This window comes from Lolium perenne, chromosome 6 (assembly GCF_019359855.2).
Source record: "Lolium perenne isolate Kyuss_39 chromosome 6, Kyuss_2.0, whole genome shotgun sequence".
NCBI classification, from domain to species: Eukaryota; Viridiplantae; Streptophyta; class Magnoliopsida; order Poales; family Poaceae; genus Lolium; species Lolium perenne.
Genome location: NC_067249.2, coordinates 123,548,397 through 123,570,009, shown reverse-complemented (window position 1 = coordinate 123,570,009; position 21,613 = coordinate 123,548,397). Strand labels below are relative to the sequence as shown.

The 21,613-nt window shown below is 46.2% G+C and overlaps 1 protein-coding gene and 1 long non-coding RNA gene across 2 annotated transcripts; one reads left to right on the top strand and one right to left on the bottom strand.

Moving 5' to 3' along the window:
* Window positions 1-1,128: 1,128 nt before the first annotated feature.
* LOC127334647 (potassium transporter 19) lies at window positions 1,129-5,027 on the top strand. The gene is made up of 9 exons (XM_051361165.1): window positions 1,129-1,509; window positions 1,835-2,071; window positions 2,226-2,448; window positions 2,578-2,826; window positions 2,923-2,973; window positions 3,064-3,324; window positions 3,422-3,474; window positions 3,562-3,676; window positions 3,787-5,027. The coding sequence occupies exons 2-9, from the start codon at window positions 1,940-1,942 to the stop codon at window positions 4,920-4,922; spliced, it is 2,220 nt and encodes a 739-aa protein (XP_051217125.1). The 5' UTR covers window positions 1,129-1,509; window positions 1,835-1,939; the 3' UTR covers window positions 4,923-5,027.
* A 13,856-nt stretch (window positions 5,028-18,883) lies between these two features.
* LOC127330403 (uncharacterized) lies at window positions 18,884-19,410 on the bottom strand. Its single transcript, XR_007869268.2, has 3 exons — window positions 19,342-19,410; window positions 19,133-19,213; window positions 18,884-19,035 (listed from the first exon to the last, which is right to left on the bottom strand). It is a non-coding gene; the product is annotated as an uncharacterized lncRNA (long non-coding RNA).
* Between the last annotated feature and the right edge of the window lie 2,203 nt (window positions 19,411-21,613).

Here is a 21,613-nt window from a genome sequence, read left to right as displayed (position 1 = left end):
CATCCCAAACACTTGGTCAAAGCAGGTCAGGACCCAATTAAGGTTTCTAGCTATCTTGTAGTTGTTTTCCACAAAGAGAATGGTGTTGTCAGCGTATTGGAGACTAATAATGCCTCCAGATAAAGTTGAGGGCACATACCTCTGATCATGCCATGCCCCGCGGCTTTAACCATCAAAGACAAGGTTGAAAAGAATGGGCGACATAGGATTGCCCTAGCGAAGCCGTTTCCCTGCTGCAACTGATCCCTCACGGGTGGCTAAGTGTATCCAGCTCACAGTTTTTGAACCAAAACCCTGCAGGATAAGAAGCTCGTCAAGAAAATCTAAGTTAACTTTGTCGAATGCTTTTTCATAATCAAGTTTTATGACAGCACCCTTATCATTACTATGCACGACTGAATGTACAATTTAATGGGCCGTAACTATGCTTTCTAGGATATACCTGCCTTTAATAAAGGCGGTCTGGTTAGGAAAGATAATAAATTCCATGACAATTCCCAGCTGGTTTGTAATGACTTTGGTAAAAACTTTAAAAATACAATTGAAAATTTATCATTGATAGTTAGTTAAAGATTACAATGCTTGACTTTGATTGATCGGTCACCCATCCTCAAGTCGCTCTGGACTATGCACGCTTAACCTCAGAGTTCTTTGAAAATGAGCTTCCGGAAAAAAGTTGCAATTTATTGGTATGAGTATTCTATCCGTTGTATTAATATCTGGGCCAATATGTCACACTTGGTAATGGCAAATGCAGTAAGTTAGTACCAAAGTACTTTCTTGACAAACCTCCCTCAAGGCGAACAAACGGATGAGAGTTTGCAGCGTAGAAAGCAGCTCCATATTACAAGCTACTCACGGAGGTACCAAATACCCCTTCCGTCAGTTATGATTGTAATAACAATAGAAAATGTTGAAATTCTTTTACGCCTCATAAACATGAAGACTTTTTTTTTTTGGCAAGATCGCCGTGTTCCACTATGAATGAGCCTGGATCCGCTTAGAAAAAGTCACACAGTATTATATCATTCCGATCCCGTGGGGATGTTGTTAGGTTTGATCTACTCTCCCCGCGTCTTGGTCCTTGCTGGCTATGCCGAAGATCAGTTCCACTCCACCGCGTCCAAAACAGAAAGAAACTAACCGCAACAACGAACAACAGACCGCCAGAACATCCTCGTGGCCCCCAAACCAAACACGGCAAGTCCGCCCGCAAACGGCCGGGCAAAAATCATCTGCGTTAACGACGAGTTGATGCGCCAGAGCGTGCAGCGGCAGACCAGCCTGGTTCCGTTTCTTCGTCTCGCTGGCAAGGTGATGGCCATGGAAGGGTAAGTTCGGCGCGTGTTCAGATTAAGCCCTTTTCAGGGTGGCGGCCGATGGCGTTTGGTTTCGCCGTTGGGATGCCGTGCTGCGTGTATATAAGCCGGCAGAAGCGCAGGCAAAGGAGTTCACTGCTCTCCGGCGTAAGGAAGAGCTAGGGGTTCGCCGGGCGGCTTCAGATCCCCGGTAACTCCTCCTCCGGAATTATCTCTGTTCATCTCTTCGATCTCTTTTAACATTTCCTTTCTCTCGATTTTCCCTTCAAGAAGATCATATTCATACAATTCTATATTGTCAGGGACTCTTAGAGCACTACGTAGTAGTTGTTATTGTGCAGTAATGTAATGCATTACCATTGTGAGTTCGACAGGACAGTGTTAAACATGAATTCAGACATACACTGCATATCAGGATCATTTCTTTCAATCCAGTATTTAAATGCGGTCAGGAATCAAGGTCGTCCAGTATTCGGTTTCAGAAATCGCACGTTGAGCTTTAGGTCTTGTTGCAGGGCAGGGCGGTGTAGGGGGCGCCGGCGGCGGAGCCCAGAGGTTTACAGATCAGACACACTAAACCCGTCAGGCACATCAGTAGATAGGACAAAGAGCAGTGAAAGATGAGTTGCAGGAAGGAAGAGGAGATGTCTGTAGAAATTGAGGGCCCAGCCGACCCGGAGACGCTAGTTCGCCGCGACTCGTTCTACGGCGACGCCGAGAAGGTCTCCGTCGACAAGCACCACGGCTCCGGGGTAAGCAACTCTGCAAATGACCACCTCAACACGTACGTGCCACGGCCGGCGTGGTGGATGTGTCATTATGACATTATCCTCCTTCCGTGGACAAGTACATGGTTAGTTGTATATGGCCGGAGTTCATAATTTCCCGTGTCCCTGTGTGGCTCAGGCAAGCTGGAGGCAGACGCTGCAGCTGGCGTTCCAGAGCATCGGCGTGGTGTACGGCGACGTCGGGACGTCGCCGCTGTACGTGTACTCGAGCACGTTCCCGCACGGCATCAAGCACCGGGATGACCTCCTCGGCGTCCTCTCCCTCATCCTCTACACCTTCATCCTCCTGGCCATGCTCAAGTACGTCTTCATCGTGCTTTACGCTAACGACAATGGCGACGGTGAGGTTCCCAACGATATACTCCGCCTCGATCCCTGGCTCGTGTGCTGCCTAGCTATGACACTTCGAAGAAAAGTGTGGCAAATCATAAAATATTCCTGTGACATCGGTCCTGTCTTTCTGGGTGCAGGAGGAACCTTTGCGCTCTACTCTCTGATCTCGCGGTACGCGAAGATACGGATGATACCGAACCAGCAGGCCGAGGACGCGTCGGTGTCCAACTACAGCATCCAGGAGCCCAACTCGCAGATGCGGAGGGCGCAGTGGGTGAAGCAGAAGCTGGAGTCCAGCAACGCGGCCAAGATCGCGCTCTTCACCATCACCATCCTCGGCACTGCCATGGTCATGGGCGACGGGACCCTCACACCGGCAATCTCTGGTATAGACAAACATGACTAAACAAGCTTCAGAATGCACGTACAAGTATGCTGTCGATTTGGGTACTAATCTGCTGCTGATGGACGTGTTCTTCCAGTGCTCTCTGCGGTTAGCGGGATCAGGGAGAAAGCGCCCAACTTGACACAATGTATGCCTCGAAATGTTCAGAGTTCAGACTATTGACTGTGCTGACATGTTCAGTGTACTGAAACTTTGCATGCTGTCGTCTGTGCAACAGCGCAAGTTGTATGGATCTCGGTGGCCATCCTGTTCCTGCTCTTCTCGGTGCAACGCCTCGGGACGGACAAGGTCGGCTACTCTTTTGCGCCCATCATCTCGGTGTGGTTCCTCCTCATCGCCGGCACCGGGGTGTACAACCTCGCCACGCACGACATCACCGTTCTCAGGGCCCTCAATCCCATGTACATAGTGGAATACTTCGCGAGGAATGGCAAGGAGGCGTGGGTCTCACTCGGGGGCGTTATCCTCTGCATCACAGGTACAACTTCAGTAGTCAGATCTCTTGCCACTCTCTAATTCGTTCATTTGCCCTCTGATGCTGTTTCCCTACGCATTGCCACGTGGAATGGAAACAGGTGCGGAGGCCATGTTTGCTGACCTTGGTCATTTCAACATCAGGGCCATTCAGGTAATCTACATTCAGATCAGGAACAGCTTTGAATAGCTTGCCAATGGCCGTTACATGTACTGAATTGTTCTTTGCACATACATGCAGCTGAGCTTCAACTTCATACTATTCCCCTCCGTCGCTCTATGCTACATGGGCCAGGCATCCTACCTGCGGAAATTCCCCGAAAACGTTGGCGACACCTTCTACAAATCAATCCCAGGTAGTTGTTAGTACAACAAGATCGACCTCACCGTCACCGACTGACAGTGAAACTCTTCTCTTTGCATGCATGCAGTCCGAATCTGATTTTCTTCATCTGGTAATTTACAGCGCCGATGTTCTGGCCGACGTTCATCGTGGCCATCTTCGCGGCCATCATAGCCAGCCAGGCCATGCTGTCCGGTGCGTTTGCCATCCTTTCCAAGGCCCTCTCCCTGGGCTGCTTCCCGAGGGTGGAGGTGGTGCACACATCCAACAAGCACGCGGGGCAGGTGTACATCCCGGAGGTGAATTTCCTCATCGGCGCCGCCAGCATCGTCGTCACCCTCGCATTCCAGACCACCACCAACATCGGCAACGCCTATGGCATCTGCGTCGTCACCGTCTTCTCCATCACCACGCACCTCATGACGGTGGTGATGCTTCTCATCTGGAAGAATCACATGATCTACATCGTGGCCTTCTACGTCGTCTTCGGCCTCGCCGAGTTCCTCTACCTGTCGTCCATCCTCTCAAAGTTCGCCGAGGGAGGGTACCTTCCCTTCTGCTTCTCGCTAGTGCTCATGGCGCTCATGGCCACCTGGCACTACGTCCACGTCCATCGCTACTGGTACGAGCTTGACCACGTCGTGCCGGCAGCGGAGCTCACGGCGCTCCTGGGCCGCCACGACGTGCGGCGGGTGGCTGGCATGGGTCTGCTCTACTCGGAGCTCGTCCAGGGCATCCCGCCGGTGTTCCCGCGCCTCGTCGACAAGATCCCCTCCGTGCATGCCGTCTTCGTCTTCATGTCCATCAAGAACCTCCCCATCCCGCGGGTGGCGCCGCCGGAGCGCTTCATATTCCGCCGGGTCGGCCCCGCGAAGCACCGCATGTTCCGCTGCGTGGCCCGCTACGGTTACACAGACCAGATCGAGGGCACCAAGGAGTTCTCCGCATTCCTCCTCGACCGCCTCAAGATGTTCATAGAAGAGGAGGCCGCCTTTGACGTCGACGACCACGTTCGACGGGGAGTGCAGATGGCAGCCGCGGAGGAGGAGAAGCGATTCATCGACGCGGAGGCGGAGCACGGGGTGGTGTACCTGATGGGGGAGGCGGATGTTGCAGCGGCGGCGGGTTCCTCGGTCATGAAGAAGATGGTGGTCAACTGCGTGTACAACTTCCTGAGGAAGAACCTCAGCGATAGCCACAAGGCGCTCTCCATTCCAAAGGACCAGCTGCTTAAGGTCGGGATCACATATGAGATATAGAGGAATAGTTCTTTGTTTCTCTTGATTGAGTTCAGTGTTTCTATCTCGATCGTGAAATTGTCTATCATTAACCTCTGCAATTCGCATTTGCCCGAATGATCCCGCCCGCCACTTTCTTATTTGGGTAGTGACTAGTTGCTACTCACTAGTCACTACTAGCATTTCTAGCCCAAGCCCAAAACGGCATTAGAGGACCAAAAATGTGTCGCTAACAGCTAGGACCGACTCTAGCTGAAGCGTAAAACGGCACTGAGAGCCTCTCTCATATTTCCTCTCCCCGCCAACTCGGCCCCAAAAAAATTGAGCTCCCGCTGACCGGCCGCCCCGCCTGCCCAAGTCAGCTGCCCGTCATCGTCGGCGCCACCGCTCTCCCCTCCCCCGGCCGGAATGGCACCGGATCTCATCCCCGCATGCGTGACGCCGCCGATGCCGTGGAAGCGGTTGGGCAATACCGGTCCGGTGCGGCCCGCGGTAGCAACCACCAAGGCCACTAGCAACTCCTCGACCGTGGGCAAGCCACCCCTTGCGCCGGTGTTGACCGGCCCGCGGGCGCGGAAGCCGACGACGGCAATGCAAGCCCACTCACAGCCAATGGCGGAGAAGAAGAAAAGGAAGGCCGCAGAAGCATCGACCTCGACGCCTACACGCAAGGACAAGGTGTCGCGTCCTCAACGACCACCCCTTCTCACTCTTCTGTGGCGGCCGGCGCGGCTCGTCCCCGAGTTGCCGCCCGCGACATGATCGATGAAATGCCCGAGTCTCAAGCAAGTGCGACCGAGATTGGGGTCGCTGAATTCATGTCCCAGTTGGATTCTACACACACTCAAGGGCTTGACGACCTCCACTTTGGTGACGGTGATAGTTACGGCTATGCCAAGGCCTAGGAAGAAAAGGCCGAGGAAGTGCTGACTGATGCGTGTGGTTGACACGTCCGTTGGGAACCCCAAGAGGAAGGTGTGATGCGCACAGCGGCAAGTTTCCCTCAGTAAGAAACCAAGGTTTAATCGAACCAGTAGGAGTCAAGAAGCACGTTGAAGGTTGATGGCGGCGGGATGTAGTGCGGCGCAACACCAGGGATTCCGGCGCCAACGTGGAACCTGCACAACACAACCAAAGTACTTTGCCCCAACGAAACAGCAATCTCACCGGCTTGCTGTAACAAAGGATTAACCGTATTGTGTGGAAGATGATTGTTTGCAGAAAACAGTAGAACAAGTATTGCAGTAGATTGTATTTCAGTAAAGAGAATTGGACCGGGGTCCACAGTTCACTAGAGGTGTCTCTCCCATAAGACAAACAGCATGTTGGGTGAACAAATTACAGTTGGGCAATTGACAAATAAAGAGGGCATGACCATGCACATACATATCATGATGAGTATAGTGAGATTTAATTGGGCATTACGACAAAGTACATAGACCGCCATCCAACTGCATCTATGCCTAAAAAGTCCACCTTCAGGTTATCATCCGAACCCCTTCCAGTATTAAGTTGCAAAGCAACAGACAATTGCATTAAGTATGGTGCGTAATGTAATCAACAACTACATCCTTAGACATAGCATCAATGTTTTATCCCTAGTGGCAACAGCACAACACAACCTTAGAACTTTTCGTCACCGTCCCGGTGTCAATGCAGGCATGAACCCACTATCGAGCATAAATACTCCCTCTTGGAGTTACAAGCATCTACTTGGCCAGAGCATCTACTAGTAACGGAAAGCATGCAAGATCATAAACAACACATAGATATAACTTTGATAATCAACATAACAAGTATTCTCTATTCATCGGATCCCAACAAACGCAACATATAGAATTACAGATAGATGATCTTGATCATGTTAGGCAGCTCACAAGATCCGACAATGATAGCACAATGGGGAGAAGACAACCATCTAGCTACTGCTATGGACCCATTGTCCAGGGGTAGACTACTCACACATCACTCCGGAGGCGACCATGGCGGTGTAGAGTCCTCCGGGAGATGATTCCCCTCTCCGGCAGGGTGCCGGAGGCGATCTCCTGGATCCCCCGAGATGGGATTGGCGTTGGCGGCGTCTCTGGAAGGTTTTCCGTATCGTGGCTCTCGGTACTGGGGGTGTCGTCACGGAGGCTTTAAGTAGGCGGAAGGGCAAGTCAGGAGGGGGCACAGGGCCCCGGATGACAGGCGGCGCGGCCAAGGGGGGGCCGCGCCGCCCTAGGGTTTGGGCACCCTGTGGCCCCACTTCGTTTCGTCTTCGGACTTCTGGAAGCTTCGTGGAAAAATAGGCCCCTGGGCGTTGATTTCGTCCAATTCCGAGAATATTTCCTTACTAGGATTTCTGAAACCAAAAACAGCAGAAAACAAGAATCGGCACTTCGGCATCTTGTTAATAGGTTAGTTCCAGAAAATGCACGAATATGACATAAAGTGTGCATAAAACATGTAGATAACATCAATAATGTGGCATGGAACATAAGAAATTATCGATACGTCGGAGACGTATCAGCATCCCCAAGCTTAGTTCTGCTCGTCCCGAGCAGGTAAAACGATAACACAGATAATTTCTGGAGTGACATGCCATCATAATCTTGATCATACTATTTGTAAAGCATATGTAGTGAATGCAGCGATCAAAACAATGTGTATAACATGAGTAAACAAGTGAATCATAAAGCAAAGACTTTTCATGAATAGCACTTCAAGACAAGCATAAATTAAGTCTTGCATAAGAGTTAACTCGTAAAGCAATAATTCAAAGTAAATGCATTGAAGCAACACAAAAGAAGATTAAGTTTCAGCGGTTGCTTTCAACTTGTAACATGTATATCTCATGGATATTGTCAACATAGAGTAATATAATAAGTGCAATAAGCAAATATGTAGGAATCAATGCACAGTTCACACAAGTGTTTGCTTCTTGAGGTGGAGAGAAATAGGTGAACTGACTCAACATTGAAAGTAAAAGAATGGTCCTCCATAGAGGAAAAGCATCGATTGCTATATTTATGCTAGAGCTTTGATTTTGAAAACATGAAACAATTTTGTCAACGGTAGTAATAAAGCATATGTATCATGTAAATTATATCTTACAAGTTGCAAGCCTCATGCATAGTGTACTAATAGTGCCCGCACCTTGTCCTAATTAGCTTGGACTACCGGATCATCACAATGCACATGTTTTAACCAAGTGTCACAAAGGGGTACCTCTATGCTTTTGTACAAAGGTCTAAGGAGAAAGCTCGTATTGGATTTCTCGCTATTGATTATTCTCAACTTAGACATCCATACCGGGACAACATAGACAACAGATAATAGACTCCTCTTTTATGCATAAGCATGTAACAACAATTAATAATTTTCTCATTTGAGATTGAGGATATATGTCCAAAACTGAAACTTCCACCATGGATCATGGCTTTAGTTAGCGGCCCAATGTTCTTCTCTAACAATATGCATGCTTAACCATAAGGTGGTAGATCTCTCTTACTTCAGACAAGACGAACATGCATAGCAACTCACATGAAATTCAACAAAGAATAGTTGATGGCGTCCCCAGTGAACATGGTTATCGCACAACAAGCAACTTAATAAGAGATAAAGTGCATAATTACATATTCAATACCACAATAGTTTTTAAGCTATTTGTCCCATGAGCTATATATTGCAAAGGTGAATGATGGAATTTTAAAGGTAGCACTCAAGCAATTTACTTTGGAATGGCGGAAAATACCATGTAGTAGGTAGGTATGGTGGACACAAATGGCATAGTAGTTGGCTCAAGTATTTTGGATGCATGAGAAGTATTCCCTCTCGATACAAGGTTTAGGCTAGCAAGGCTTATTTGAAACAAACACAAGGATGAACCGGTGCAGCAAAACTCACATAAAAGACATATTGAAAACATTATAAGACTCTACACCGTCTTCCTTGTTGTTCAAACTCAATACTAGAAATTATCTAGACCTTAGAGAAACCAAATATGCAAACCAAATTTTAGCATGCTCTATGTATTTCTTCATTAATGGGTGCAAAGCATATGATGCAAGAGCTTAATCATGAGCACAACAATTGCCAAGTATCACATTACCCAAGACATTTATAGCAATTACTACATGTATCATTTTCCAATTCCAACCATACAACAATTTAACGAAGAAGAAACTTCGCCATGAATACTATGAGTAAAAACCAAGGACATACTTGTCCATATGCTACAGCGGAGCGTGTCTCTCTCCCATAAAGTGAATGCTAGGATCCATTTTATTCAAACAAAACAAAAACAAAAACAAACCGACGCTCCAAGCAAAGCACATAAGATGTGATGGAATAAAAATATAGTTTCAGGGGAGGAACCTGATAATGTTGTCGATGAAGAAGGGGATGCCTTGGGCATCCCCAAGCTTAGACGCTTGAGTCTTCTTAGGATATGCAGGGGTGAACCACCGGGGCATCCCCAAGCTTAGAGCTTTCACTCTCCTTGATCATGTTGCATCATACTCCTCTCTTGATCCTTGAAAACTTCCTCCACACCAAACTCGAAACAACTCATTAGAGGGTTAGTGCACAATAAAAATTAACATATTCAGAGGTGACACAATCATTCTTAACACTTCTGTACATTTCATAATGCTACTGGACATTAGTGGATCAAAGAAATTCATCCATCATAGCAAAAGAGGCAATGCGAAATAAAAGGCAGAATCTGTCAAAACAGAACAGTTCGTATTGACGAATTTTAAAATGGCACCAGACTTGCTCAAATGAAAATGCTCAAATTGAATGAAAGTTGCGTACATATCTGAGGATCATGCACATAAATTGGCTTAATTTTCTGAGCTACCTACAGGGAGGTAGACCCAGATTCGTGACAGCAAAGAAATCTGGAACTGTGCAGTAATCCAAATCTAGTACTTACTTTACTATCAAAGACTTTACTTGGCACAACAAAACACTAAACTAAGATAAGGAGAGGTTGCTACAGTAGTAAACAACTTCCAAGACACAAAATAAAAACAAAGTACTGTAGGTAAAAACATGGGTTGTCTCCCATAAGCGCTTTTCTTTAACGCCTTTCAGCTAGGCGCAGAAAGTGTGTATCAAGTATTATCGGAGGGTGGTGCATTCTCAGCGGGGTGCGGAGTTTTCTCAACTATGCATACTATCTTTTCTATGTGAGTTTCAGAGGCTCCCTTTAAGTCTTGGGCTTGCTACTCTCATCAAACAAATCTTCGGGAACAATCCAATCAAATTTCCTTTCTAGTGCCTCACACATTCCCAAGAGCTTGCAAGGTATTGATGTTTTAATATCCCCCTCATAATTAACTTCATTAGTGTACTCTTGTCTATCCTTTTCCATCTTCTCAAGGGTACTGGCAAAGTTGGTGTAAGAGGCTAGCATATTATATTTAGTGAAGACTTTTCTAGCTTCTCTCGCTATTCCCCCAAATTCTTTAAGAAGGGTTTCTAATACAAAATCTTTCTTTTCTCCTTCTTCCATATTACTGAGTGTAAGAAACATATGTTGAATCACAGGATTAAGATTAACAAATCTAGCTTCTAACGCGTGTACTAAAGAAGCAACAGCAATTTCATAAGTGGGGGCAAGTTCCACCAAGTGTCTATCTTCAAAATCTTCGACCGTACTAATATGAGTGAAATTTTTTTCTATATTGTCTTTCCCAAGGATAGACCCTCGGCCTACCGGTACATCTTTAAGAACAAACTTAGGAGGAAACATGATGAAATAAGTAAGTAAATGCAAGTAACTAATTTTTTTGTGTTTTTGATATAGCAAACAAGATAGCAAATAAAGTAAAACTAGCAACTAATTTTTTTGTATTTTGATTTAGTGCAGCAAACAAAGTAGTAAATAAAACTAAGCAAGACAAAAACAAAGTAAAGAGATTGAGAAGTGGAGACTCCCCTTGCAGCGTGTCTTGATCTCCCCGGCAACGGCGCCAGAAATTTGCTTGATGCGTGTGGTTGACACGTCCGTTGGGAACCCCAAGAGGAAGGTGTGATGCGCACAGCGGCAAGTTTCCCTCAGTAAGAAACCAAGGTTTAATCGAACCAGTAGGAGTCAAGAAGCACGTTGAAGGTTGATGGCGGCGGGATGTAGTGCGGCGCAACACCAGGGATTCCGGCGCCAACGTGGAACCTGCACAACACAACCAAAGTACTTTGCCCCAACGAAACAGCAATCTCACCGGCTTGCTGTAACAAAGGATTAACCGTATTGTGTGGAAGATGATTGTTTGCAGAAAACAGTAGAACAAGTATTGCAGTAGATTGTATTTCAGTAAAGAGAATTGGACCGGGGTCCACAGTTCACTAGAGGTGTCTCTCCCATAAGACAAAACAAAGATGTTGGGTGAACAAATTACAGTTGGGCAATTGACAAATAAAGAGGGCATGACCATGCACATACATATCATGATGAGTATAGTGAGATTTAATTGGGCATTACGACAAAGTACATAGACCGCCATCCAACTGCATCTATGCCTAAAAAGTCCACCTTCAGGTTATCATCCGAACCCCCTCCAGTATTAAGTTGCAAAGCAACAGACAATTGCATTAAGTATGGTGCGTAATGTAATCAACAACTACATCCTTAGACATAGCATCAATGTTTTATCCCTAGTGGCAACAGCACAACACAACCTTAGAACTTTTCACACTGTCCCTGTGTCAATGCGAGCATGAACCCACTATCGAGCATAAATACTCCCTCTTGGAGTTACAAGCATCTACTTGGCCAGAGCATCTACTAGTAACGGAAAGCATGCAAGATCATAAACAACACATAGATATAACTTTGATAATCAACATAACAAGTATTCTCTATTCATCGGATCCCAACAAACGCAACATATAGAATTACAGATAGATGATCTTGATCATGTTAGGCAGCTCACAAGATCCGACAATGATAGCACAATGGGGAGAAGACAACCATCTAGCTACTGCTATGGACCCATAGCCCAGGGGTAGACTACTCACACATCACTCCGGAGGCGACCATGGCGGTGTAGAGTCCTCCGGGAGATGATTCCCCTCTCCGGCAGGGTGCCGGAGGCGATCTCCTGGATCCCCCGAGATGGGATTGGCGTTGGCGGCGTCTCTGGAAGGTTTTCCGTATCGTGGCTCTCGGTACTGGGGGTTTCGTCACGGAGGCTTTAAGTAGGCGGAAGGGCAAGTCAGAAGGGGGCACAGGGGCCCCAGATGACAGGGCGGCGCGGCCAAGGGGGGGGGGCCGCGCCGCCCTAGGGTTTGGGCACCCTGTGGCCCCACTTCGTTTCGTCTTCGGACTTCTGGAAGCTTCGTGGAAAAATAGGCCCCTGGGCGTTGATTTCGTCCAATTCCGAGAATATTTCCTTACTAGGATTTCTGAAACCAAAAACAGCAGTAAAAACAGAATCGGCACTTCGGCATCTTGTTAATAGGTTAGTTCCAGAAAATGCACGAATATGACATAAAGTGTGCATAAAACATGTAGATAACATCAATAATGTGGCATGGAACATAAGAAATTATCGATACGTCGGAGACGTATCACTGACCGAGGTGGCGGCGCCAAAAGACAAGGTAAAGCTCAAGAGCAAGAGGTCTGCCAACTATAGCGAAGAAGAAGATGTTGCATTGTGCCATGCTTGGATGAATGTATCGCTTGATGCATCGGTTGGCACAGATCAATGCAAAGACAAGTTTTGGCAAAAAAAAAATTGAGGAGAACTACCTCAAGTTGGTCAAGATTCCGTCATACCGAACCCAAGTAGTCATCGTTGGGGCGTAATTCTTGAGTGTTGCAACCGATGGGCCAACTACATTGAGTCGGTGACCAATGCTCCACCGAGTGGTGTGCCAATAATCCAATATAGATCTATCCAACAAGACATATCCAAGCACCGCAACAAGGAAGGTGGCCACAAAACCTTTGCTATGTTTCATTACTACAAGGTACTAGAGGGCAATGAGAAGTGACTTAGAAGAAACTATGAGACCACACCAAAGAGGGCAAAAATTAGCACGCCATTGACGTCGATGATGATGATGATTAAGAACAAGAAGAATAAGACCTCAACAAGAAACCCTTTGTTGTTTTTTAGATAATATGTATGCATGTTTGAACTTTGTATGTTTGAGATGTTTGCAAAATGATATCAAATTTTTTTAGTCCTTTAAGATTTAGGGGTTTCAATCTAGGGGCCACCCTTTAGAGGAGAAAAATTATTTTCCACTATTTTAGTCCACCGTTCACTGCTCTAAAATTTTGGGCATCGGCTAATGATGCTCCAATTCATTTGCATGCTAACTCAAATCTATTGCAACCCGAAGCAAACAAATACTTAATATGACATAAGAGCAATTATAGCGGGCACCCCATAAGCGGCTCTAGCAGAAGCCCTACTCTAGCCTATATAAAAATGCATATAACTACTATACTAAGAGGCAATAAACTTATTTTTTGTGGTAATTTTGGGGCCTTTTTCGAATTCACCTCGAGGTGACACGTCTACTGTTTTGTGGTTGATTTCTACTTGATTTTTCCTATGTACAGCTTGGGTGCCGTCTGGGAATTCTTGTGGGGTGCTTCCGATCAGTTTTCCTTTTTCTTCCACTTCGGTGGTCTGATGCTAATCATTTGGTGTGTGGTTGTAGCTAGGTACCGCTTTGGGGGGCGTTGTGTTAGTGTGCTGGTCATGTGGGCTTCAGTACACGTTGACACGTTTGTTCTAGTGCCATCTTTCCTCCTCTTTCGCCACAACGACAATTGGATCTCTCTGCGTGCATGTCCCCTCCACCAAGCTAATTTAAGAAGCCAGTGCCAAATTCACTCTCCATTCATCGCCAACACCAAGAAGGTGGAACAGAGGAGATCGTTGGCAACTCCCCGCCGTAGTTGGCACACGGCATGGAGAAGATTACTTGAGACGGGGAAGGAGAGGTGGAAGACGGAGATTCCAGGCGAGGGCAAGAGCTCAAGGTGGCGAGTCTCGAGGTCATCGGAGCTAGCGGGCAAGCGGCTACAGTGGAGAGAAGGGGAGGCCACGGCAGCGGGCAAACTCTAGACGGCGCGGTGTCCGAGATCGTCATCCATGGCATTTCTATTCCCCCACCTCTGCCGATCTGCCCTGCAGTAGATGGTTGCCACGTCCTCGGCCTCGTCAGCGCCACGCCGGGCTCCTCTGGCCCACCCGTCAGCTGCTCGGGCTGGCATCCCCCTCGGTGAGAATTGTTCTCACCAGATCCAGATCAACCCGCGGTCCTCAGTTTTATCCCTTTTCCGAAAACCCCCTGCAGGTTTCTGTTCCCAACCCGGGCCCCTTCCGCCCAGTCAGCGCCGCGTCAGCACCTCCCTGGCCTGCATGTCATCTCACCCGGCTAGCTTCTCCTTCGGTGAGAAAATCCCCAGTCCTTTTCTGTTTTATCTGATAATTCAAAAAAAAAGTCTATATTTTGTAAAATGCATATCTTCCATACTATAAATCCAAATAAAAAGTGTTATATATGAAAATTGATTAGAAAATATGGTAAACATGAATATGCCATCCATATGCATGTTTGCATCTTGCATCATGTTGCGCGTTGATAGTTTCGCATTTCCACCTCACATATATGCGGAGTATTTAGGAATTCCAACTAGGGTTTTCCCCGCTCCGTTTAATACTGAAGTAGCTCACCCCTGCCATGATATGCCATGTTAATTAACATTTAACTTTGACAGTAGAAATGCAACTTCAACTCTAATTTGTTTGTCCGGGGTTTCGACTCCGCTTAAATTGGATAAGTGCATCGCATCATATCTGCCATGCCATGCATATCATCTCGATCATGCCGGTTCTTCTACCGTAGTTGTAAGACTTGCATCCGTTGTGTGTGTTCCAGCATTTGCTTCTTCCCGGATAGGACCACAAAGTGATGATGTGAGATACGACGAGTTCTTCGACAAGTTCTTCTGCAGCTTTTCACAGGCGAGCCCACCTCTTAACCTATTTTACAGTTTCCTGCTCGTCGTTCTCTTGCTATCCATATGTTGCGATTCTTTCGAGTCACGTGTCATATTCCACTGTCACCCATATGAGCCATGTTAAATATCCGCTACATATCACCGTTGTTTGTTGGTTGAGCCTTTTGCGAGTTGTAGCGCATATTTAGGAATCTGTTGTTTTCTCTATATCTGTTGGGTTGGTTGGGGGTTCTCATATGCTATGTCAATTATTGGAGATACTCATGCTTTAATTTAATTGTTAACAACTAAAATTGTAAGCAGTGGCATCTGTGAGCCCCTTTGCGAAAGCATTGAATCTTTGTCTTGCTAATGTCCCCAAGGACCCGAGTTCTTGTTATATGTTCTGAGATTGAGCGCTCTACCCGTACGTGGGGGAGTGGGACCCCCATCACCCACTACCTTTCCTCGAGTCTATTTATTGGGAGCCACAACCTTTGTTTTATTTGCTCATATGCACTATATGCACGATTTACTTCCTGTTGACTTTGGGTGTTTATATTCCGTACTATACTCATAACGCGGGACTCTTTATCCTTGGTCGGTCGTTAATGCACGCCTTGGAAGCCGTCGCAAACCTCTGGGTCCGTATCAGAGTACGGCCGAACTTCATCACGGGTAGCTTAGTTGGGTGGCTCCCATTAAACTTTCTCTTGCATTGGAAGCGGTCTTGTTGTGAGACTCCACCTGTAGTAAGTGCGTTCGAGCTAGAATGCGTATGGTTACATTTGGACAACCCCTGCTGGGTGTACATCTTATCGATAAGCCGTGTCCGCGGCTATGGACGACTTGGAGCTGTATGGCTTGATCATAGAACAACTTACATCTTTATGTTGTTGCTAATAATTTGATAATACCTTGCGTAGTAATATAGCATTACTACAACCAATATCTAATAAAGCTTGTCCACCGTTGAGTGCCTTTTATATTGCTTCTTCGCTTTGTTAAAGGGGATATATGTAATCGGCTGGGTTATGTTTATCTGGTATTTAGCTGTTAGCTTATGCGCTCTCTCATCTTCTCTGATTAGAAGAATATTGTAGCGTGTCTCTATGTGTTAGTACAAGCTTTGCTGTCGCTAAACTCCACATATAGCCAGGCAATTTTTATTGCCCACCAGCGAGCACAGCTGGTCTTGTCTCGCAAGTATGTGTCATTGGTACTTACCCTCGCCTTTCTTTCTATTTTGTCTATTCTCCCCCTTTTGTCGGCAACCCTTGGCCCGACTATCGTAGGTATGAGATGACGACGTTAGCAAGGTTACCCTTCCGGCTTGGCCTGGGCAGGTTTATGGACGCCACTGGTTATCTTCAGAACTCTTAGTCCAATTTGTATTATCTTGTCTGTACTCCGACGTATTCGATCTTCTGTATAATTTGGATCTTTCTATTGTATATTTGTATCTTGACTCGTTGGAGTCATTGTTGTAATATATGTTTCTTGTGGGATTTATTGTAAACATGTTGTAATGTTACTGCTCGTGGTAATTCATCTGGCATCACGTGTCTGCTTTGTCGCGCACGTCATGTCGGAGGGCGTCTCTGAATCTATATCGTGCGGATTTTGGCGGGATCGCTGGAATCCTCATGGTACCGGTTCCGGGCGTCACACAGTGGAAGGGTAGAACTGCTCAACAACATCTACACTGATAGAACCATAGCACCTGATGGTTCTAGTTGAAGAGCTTCGACAACAATTTTGGAATTTTCTATACAGTACAACAAAAAGAAACAAACTAATACAAGCAACCATGTTCGTGGGATGATTTGTACTAGAAAACATTAAAAATTCATATAGAAAAAGACACACAGACTATTGACATAGATTACAGACTTACCATTAGTGAATTGTTTATGTTTGTGACAGTGAGTTTGTGTACAAACAATGGTCCTAACTCAGTATCTCTCCTATTAATAGTTGCTCTCCAATTAGCCAAGATGTCCATAGACCAATCAAGTGGCATTGTCATAACAACAACACTGTATGTATCATGCACTGATAAGAAAAGCAAAACGAAATTTTTTGACAAAGCTAATGATGTTTAAGATGGAGACATATTACATGATAAATAACCATATGAAATGAAGGAAAAAACAAATGCATTAAAAAACTTAAAAATAAATCATATCATCTTCATCTGGATCTTGGTCAGTTGATTCACAATATGACTAGAATTATCACTTGAAGTATCAACTTGGACCTTTCTGATCTGGGACATAGTTTTTGAGTTGCAAGGTGCTACTTTAATTGGTGCATCAGAGTTGTTGGTCATTTGAAACAGAATAAAAACACCAGTAAAAGAATTGGAATTGCGTAGAAAATCCTTCCGTCCCCAACCATAAAAACTTGTTACCAACTCATTCTTCGCTCCATTAAAAATGTAATTGATGCCTACATCATCACACACAGGGATATGACACTACAAGAAAAGTTCTGATAGACAACGTCCCAAAATCGTCCGCTAAGGACCATTTTTCGTCGCCTATGGGCCTAACCCGGCGATATGGGTTCTGTTGTCGAAACTGCGTCAGGCAAAGTCCCACGACGATTTTTTCGGTCCGTCGCGCTTGGGCACCCTTCCGCCACGGAAAATTGGACCGTTGCAGAAGTGTTTCCGGGAGCCCGTTGACTGCTGACGTCATGCAAACTGACACGTGGCAGACGCCGTTAATCGGGCAAGCAACGGCGTTAACCTACCGAAACCCCGTGGTAGATGGTAGGCCCACACGAGGCCTGCCACGTCTTAAGCGGGCCGGCCCATTAAGTTTGCGGGTCGGGCCAGCTGACTTAGTTTGACCGGTCAACTATATAGCTGGGCTGGTCCATTAGTTACGTGGGCCGGGCCTAACCTCTAAGGTTGACTGGTCAAAACTTTAATGGGCCGGCCCACTAAGCATGTGGGCCGGGCCGAATGCACTCGTTTGACCGGTCAACAGACAAAAGGGCCGGCCCACAAGACATGTGGGACCCACTTTCCTGTTATCGGGCCGGCCCATTTAACAAGTGGGGTCCACCTTAAAGCATGTGGGCCGGCCCAAGAAGTTATTGGGCCGGCCCAATTAGCTTGTGGGTCCCACTTTCCTGCTATCGGGCCGGCCCATTTAGTACGTGGGGTCCACAATAGATCAAATAGGCTGGCCCAACAAGAAAGTGGGCCGGGCCAAAAACACATGTGGGTACCACTTTCCTGTTAAAGGGCCGACCCATTTAGTATGTGTGGTCCACCATATAGCAAGTGGGCCGGCCCAACAAGATAGTGGGCCGGACCAAAAAAACACAGGTGGGTCCCACTTTCCTGTTAAAGGGCCGGCCCATTTAGTATGTGGGGTCCACCATATAGCAACTGGGTTGGCCCAACAAGAAAGTGGGCCAGGCCAAAAACACAGGTGGGTCCCACATTCCTGTTAAAGTGCCGGCCCATTTAGTATGTGGGGTCCACCATATAGCAAGTGGGCCGGCCCAACAAGATAGTGGGCCGGGCCAAAATCACAGGTGGGTCCCACTTTCCTGTTAAAGGGCCGGCCCATTTAGTATGTGGGGTCCACCATATAGCAAGTGGGCTGGCCCAACAAGATAGTGGGCCGACCCAATAAGCAGGTGGGGCCCACTATCGTGTTAACGGGCCGGCCCAATAAGTAAGTGGGCCGACCCAAAATGAAAGTGGGTCCCACACTACTGCAAGTGGGTCGGCCCAATCTGTTGTAGGACCCTGGTTGTTTGACTAGTCAACTTGCATTAAATTTCATGAACCTAAAATCTGATATCAATGATACACACAATTACATACACAAATAAAATAACTAGGAAAATTACAAGGCAATTAATGTGCCCAAATAAAAAAATTACATAGAATCATTGAGGACTTCTATTAGCATCATCAATAACGCGTTGACATTTGGCAATCGCCTTGATTAAATCTTGTGTACTCTTGGCCAACATATCATCTACAGATCTTAAAGCAGCAATACCATGTCTTTTATAAAGTACAGCCTTGAGATATTTACTGTTTGATGAAAGGAATGGTCTAGGTTGACGGCTATGAGAGGATGCATCAGAAGAAAGATCAGAAATTTTTGTGGGCCTCTCTTCTGATGAAGATTGCTTCATCACAACTGCATTCTGATAATAATGCAAAAAGAGTTAAACGATGAACTATGCAAACATGTATTAAGCATTGTCGATATGAGATAGTCTCAAGTACTAAGCATATACTTACATTATATCGTTGCATAGGCTCACCCCGGAACCTTTTTTGCGCTCTATCTTCTACTAAGGACTTCTTCATTACAACTGCATTCTAGTAATATTGCAAACATAGTTACAACAGTGAACTATTCAAACATTTATTATGCAATGTAGATATAAGATAATAACAACTTCCATAAATAAGACAATGTATGGAACTTGTACTAAGCACAGACTTACATCATAATGTTGCACAGGGTCGCTTTGGCGACTATCTTCTAATGATGACTGCTTCATTAAAACTGCATTCTGGTAATATTGCAAACATAGTTACAACAATTAACTATTAAAACATGTATTACGCAATGTAGAGATCAGATTACAGCATGTAGCAGAAATAAGCACAAGATAAGATAAGATGCATGTACTAAGCACATACTGGCTCGCTGCAGGTCCTTCTCTTGCGTGCACTAGTCGTAGTCGACATGCCTATCATTTTAGGTTCAGCCATCAAGTGAAATGCTAATCCTCCTGCTCCATTGTCCTTAATCTGTATTTAGATATCACATTTAAGACCAAATCAGCTGGTTTCAAATAACAAAAAACTTGAGCTGCCAAATGAATAAGCCAATATTTACCAGATATCAGATTAAAACCAACTAGATGTTGCTTTGCATGAGATACGAATTTCAGACATTCAGATTTAGAGTAGGGTAATGCCAAGGTTTTCCACATAAATTAAACTGGCATTAAGAATGACCAAATGTCAGGTTCAAATCACCTTCGCAGTTGCTCCAAGACAAGCATATCAAATAGGCAGAAACATAGTAAAGCATGAATGGCATTGCTATAGCAGGGTTCCAAGTGTTAATCTCTTGCATAAGGAACAATGCATATAGGTTATAGATAATAACGGAAGTAAACTGCCAAAATTACCAACCAAGAACTCAGATTCCAACCTTCCCTAGCGTCCCCGCTGTTAATGTTGGATATTCTAATAAGTGGTTTGCATGATCAATCCCTAGGAAAAATAACATTGACAAGTTAGTCTACGATAATACAAAGACCAGACATGCACGCAGCAATAACTATACAAGCTGTGCGACAGGAGCATTCATGGAAAAAAATAGCTATAAGCTAAAGATGAGGTATAAGAGCAAGCAGATTGGAAATGCACATAGCATGATTATAAAAGCAGTGTGAGAATAGCAGGCATGAGAAACAGCTAGCGGCTAGCGGTGAGCTAATGACGTGGTATAAGAACAACCAGATTGGAAATGCCCATAGCATGACTAAAAAAGGAATAGCATGCAGTACAAAAACAGTTGGCAGCAAATGAATGGGTCTAAGGCTATAAATATGTGGATGCACACAGGTGTCAGTAGAATGAACAGGATGGTAGCGACCGGATAATGCTTTTGTACTGTACAATATTTAAATGAACTTCATGCGAAGTAACACATCAAGAAAGTTAATGGCATATGAGATCTGCAAATAACTACACAAAACATGGCTAAAGAAACACCGCGATCTAACGGGCCAGCGTACTAACCAAGCTGCGGCGGGGTGGACGGGGGCGGCAACTTGCATTCCAGCGGCGACGAACGCGGGAGACGGTGAGTCGACCCTGTTTCAGTAGAAGCGGGCGTTAGTGAACCAGATCTGGTTGGCTGGCAAGGGATTCGGTGAAGTTGATACAGCCGCTGCGCCGAGGTAGTCGGTGGAATAGATCGGCTTCTGTGGAGGGGGGCCGCGGTGAAGTAGACCCGGTTCCGTTGGAGAGGATCTGGTGCGTCGACAGGAAAGGCGTTGATTGCTACGCTGTGGATGAGGTCGGCGGTGAAGCAGATCCGTCGGTGGCGAGGTCGGCGGTGAAGCAGATCTGTCGGTGGCGAGGTCGGCGGTGAAGCAGATCCGTCGGTGGCGAGGGCGGCGGGGGAGCGGATCAGGTGGGTGGACAACCAACACGATAAGGCTACGCTGTGGAGGAGTATGCCGGCGGCGAAGCAGATCTAGTACTGTCGAGAGTCAGAGCTTTGGCGTGTGAGAGTATTTTTGAGCTAATGGGGCGAATGGTTGGTGGGTGGGTGTGGGCCTGTGGGGAGGGTTCGGGATCTAGGCAAGATATTTCATTGTTACCGAATGAGCCCTCCATGGCCGGTGGGTTGTAGCTTCCGGACCAGGGTTAAAAGGGTAAAACTGGTCACGGGATTTTCGAATGGATGCGGCGGGATGATTTGGCGCGCGGCCGAAATTTTCAGTTTCAAGCTACGAGCAGAACGACAAAAATAATGTTCTTCCCTAGGGAGCTCTCATTTCTTCCTCTTCTCTTTCTCTCTCGAGTCTCTCCCACTCCCCCGGCTCCTCTCCCCCTTCTCTCCGGCGGCCTCGCCGGCCGGAGACAATGCTGACTTCTCTCTGTATATCGTACACCCTCCGAACTAAATTAATTGATTCAACTTTCCTTAGACGTGTATGTATCTAGAGTAAAAACATGTGTGGATACATCCAT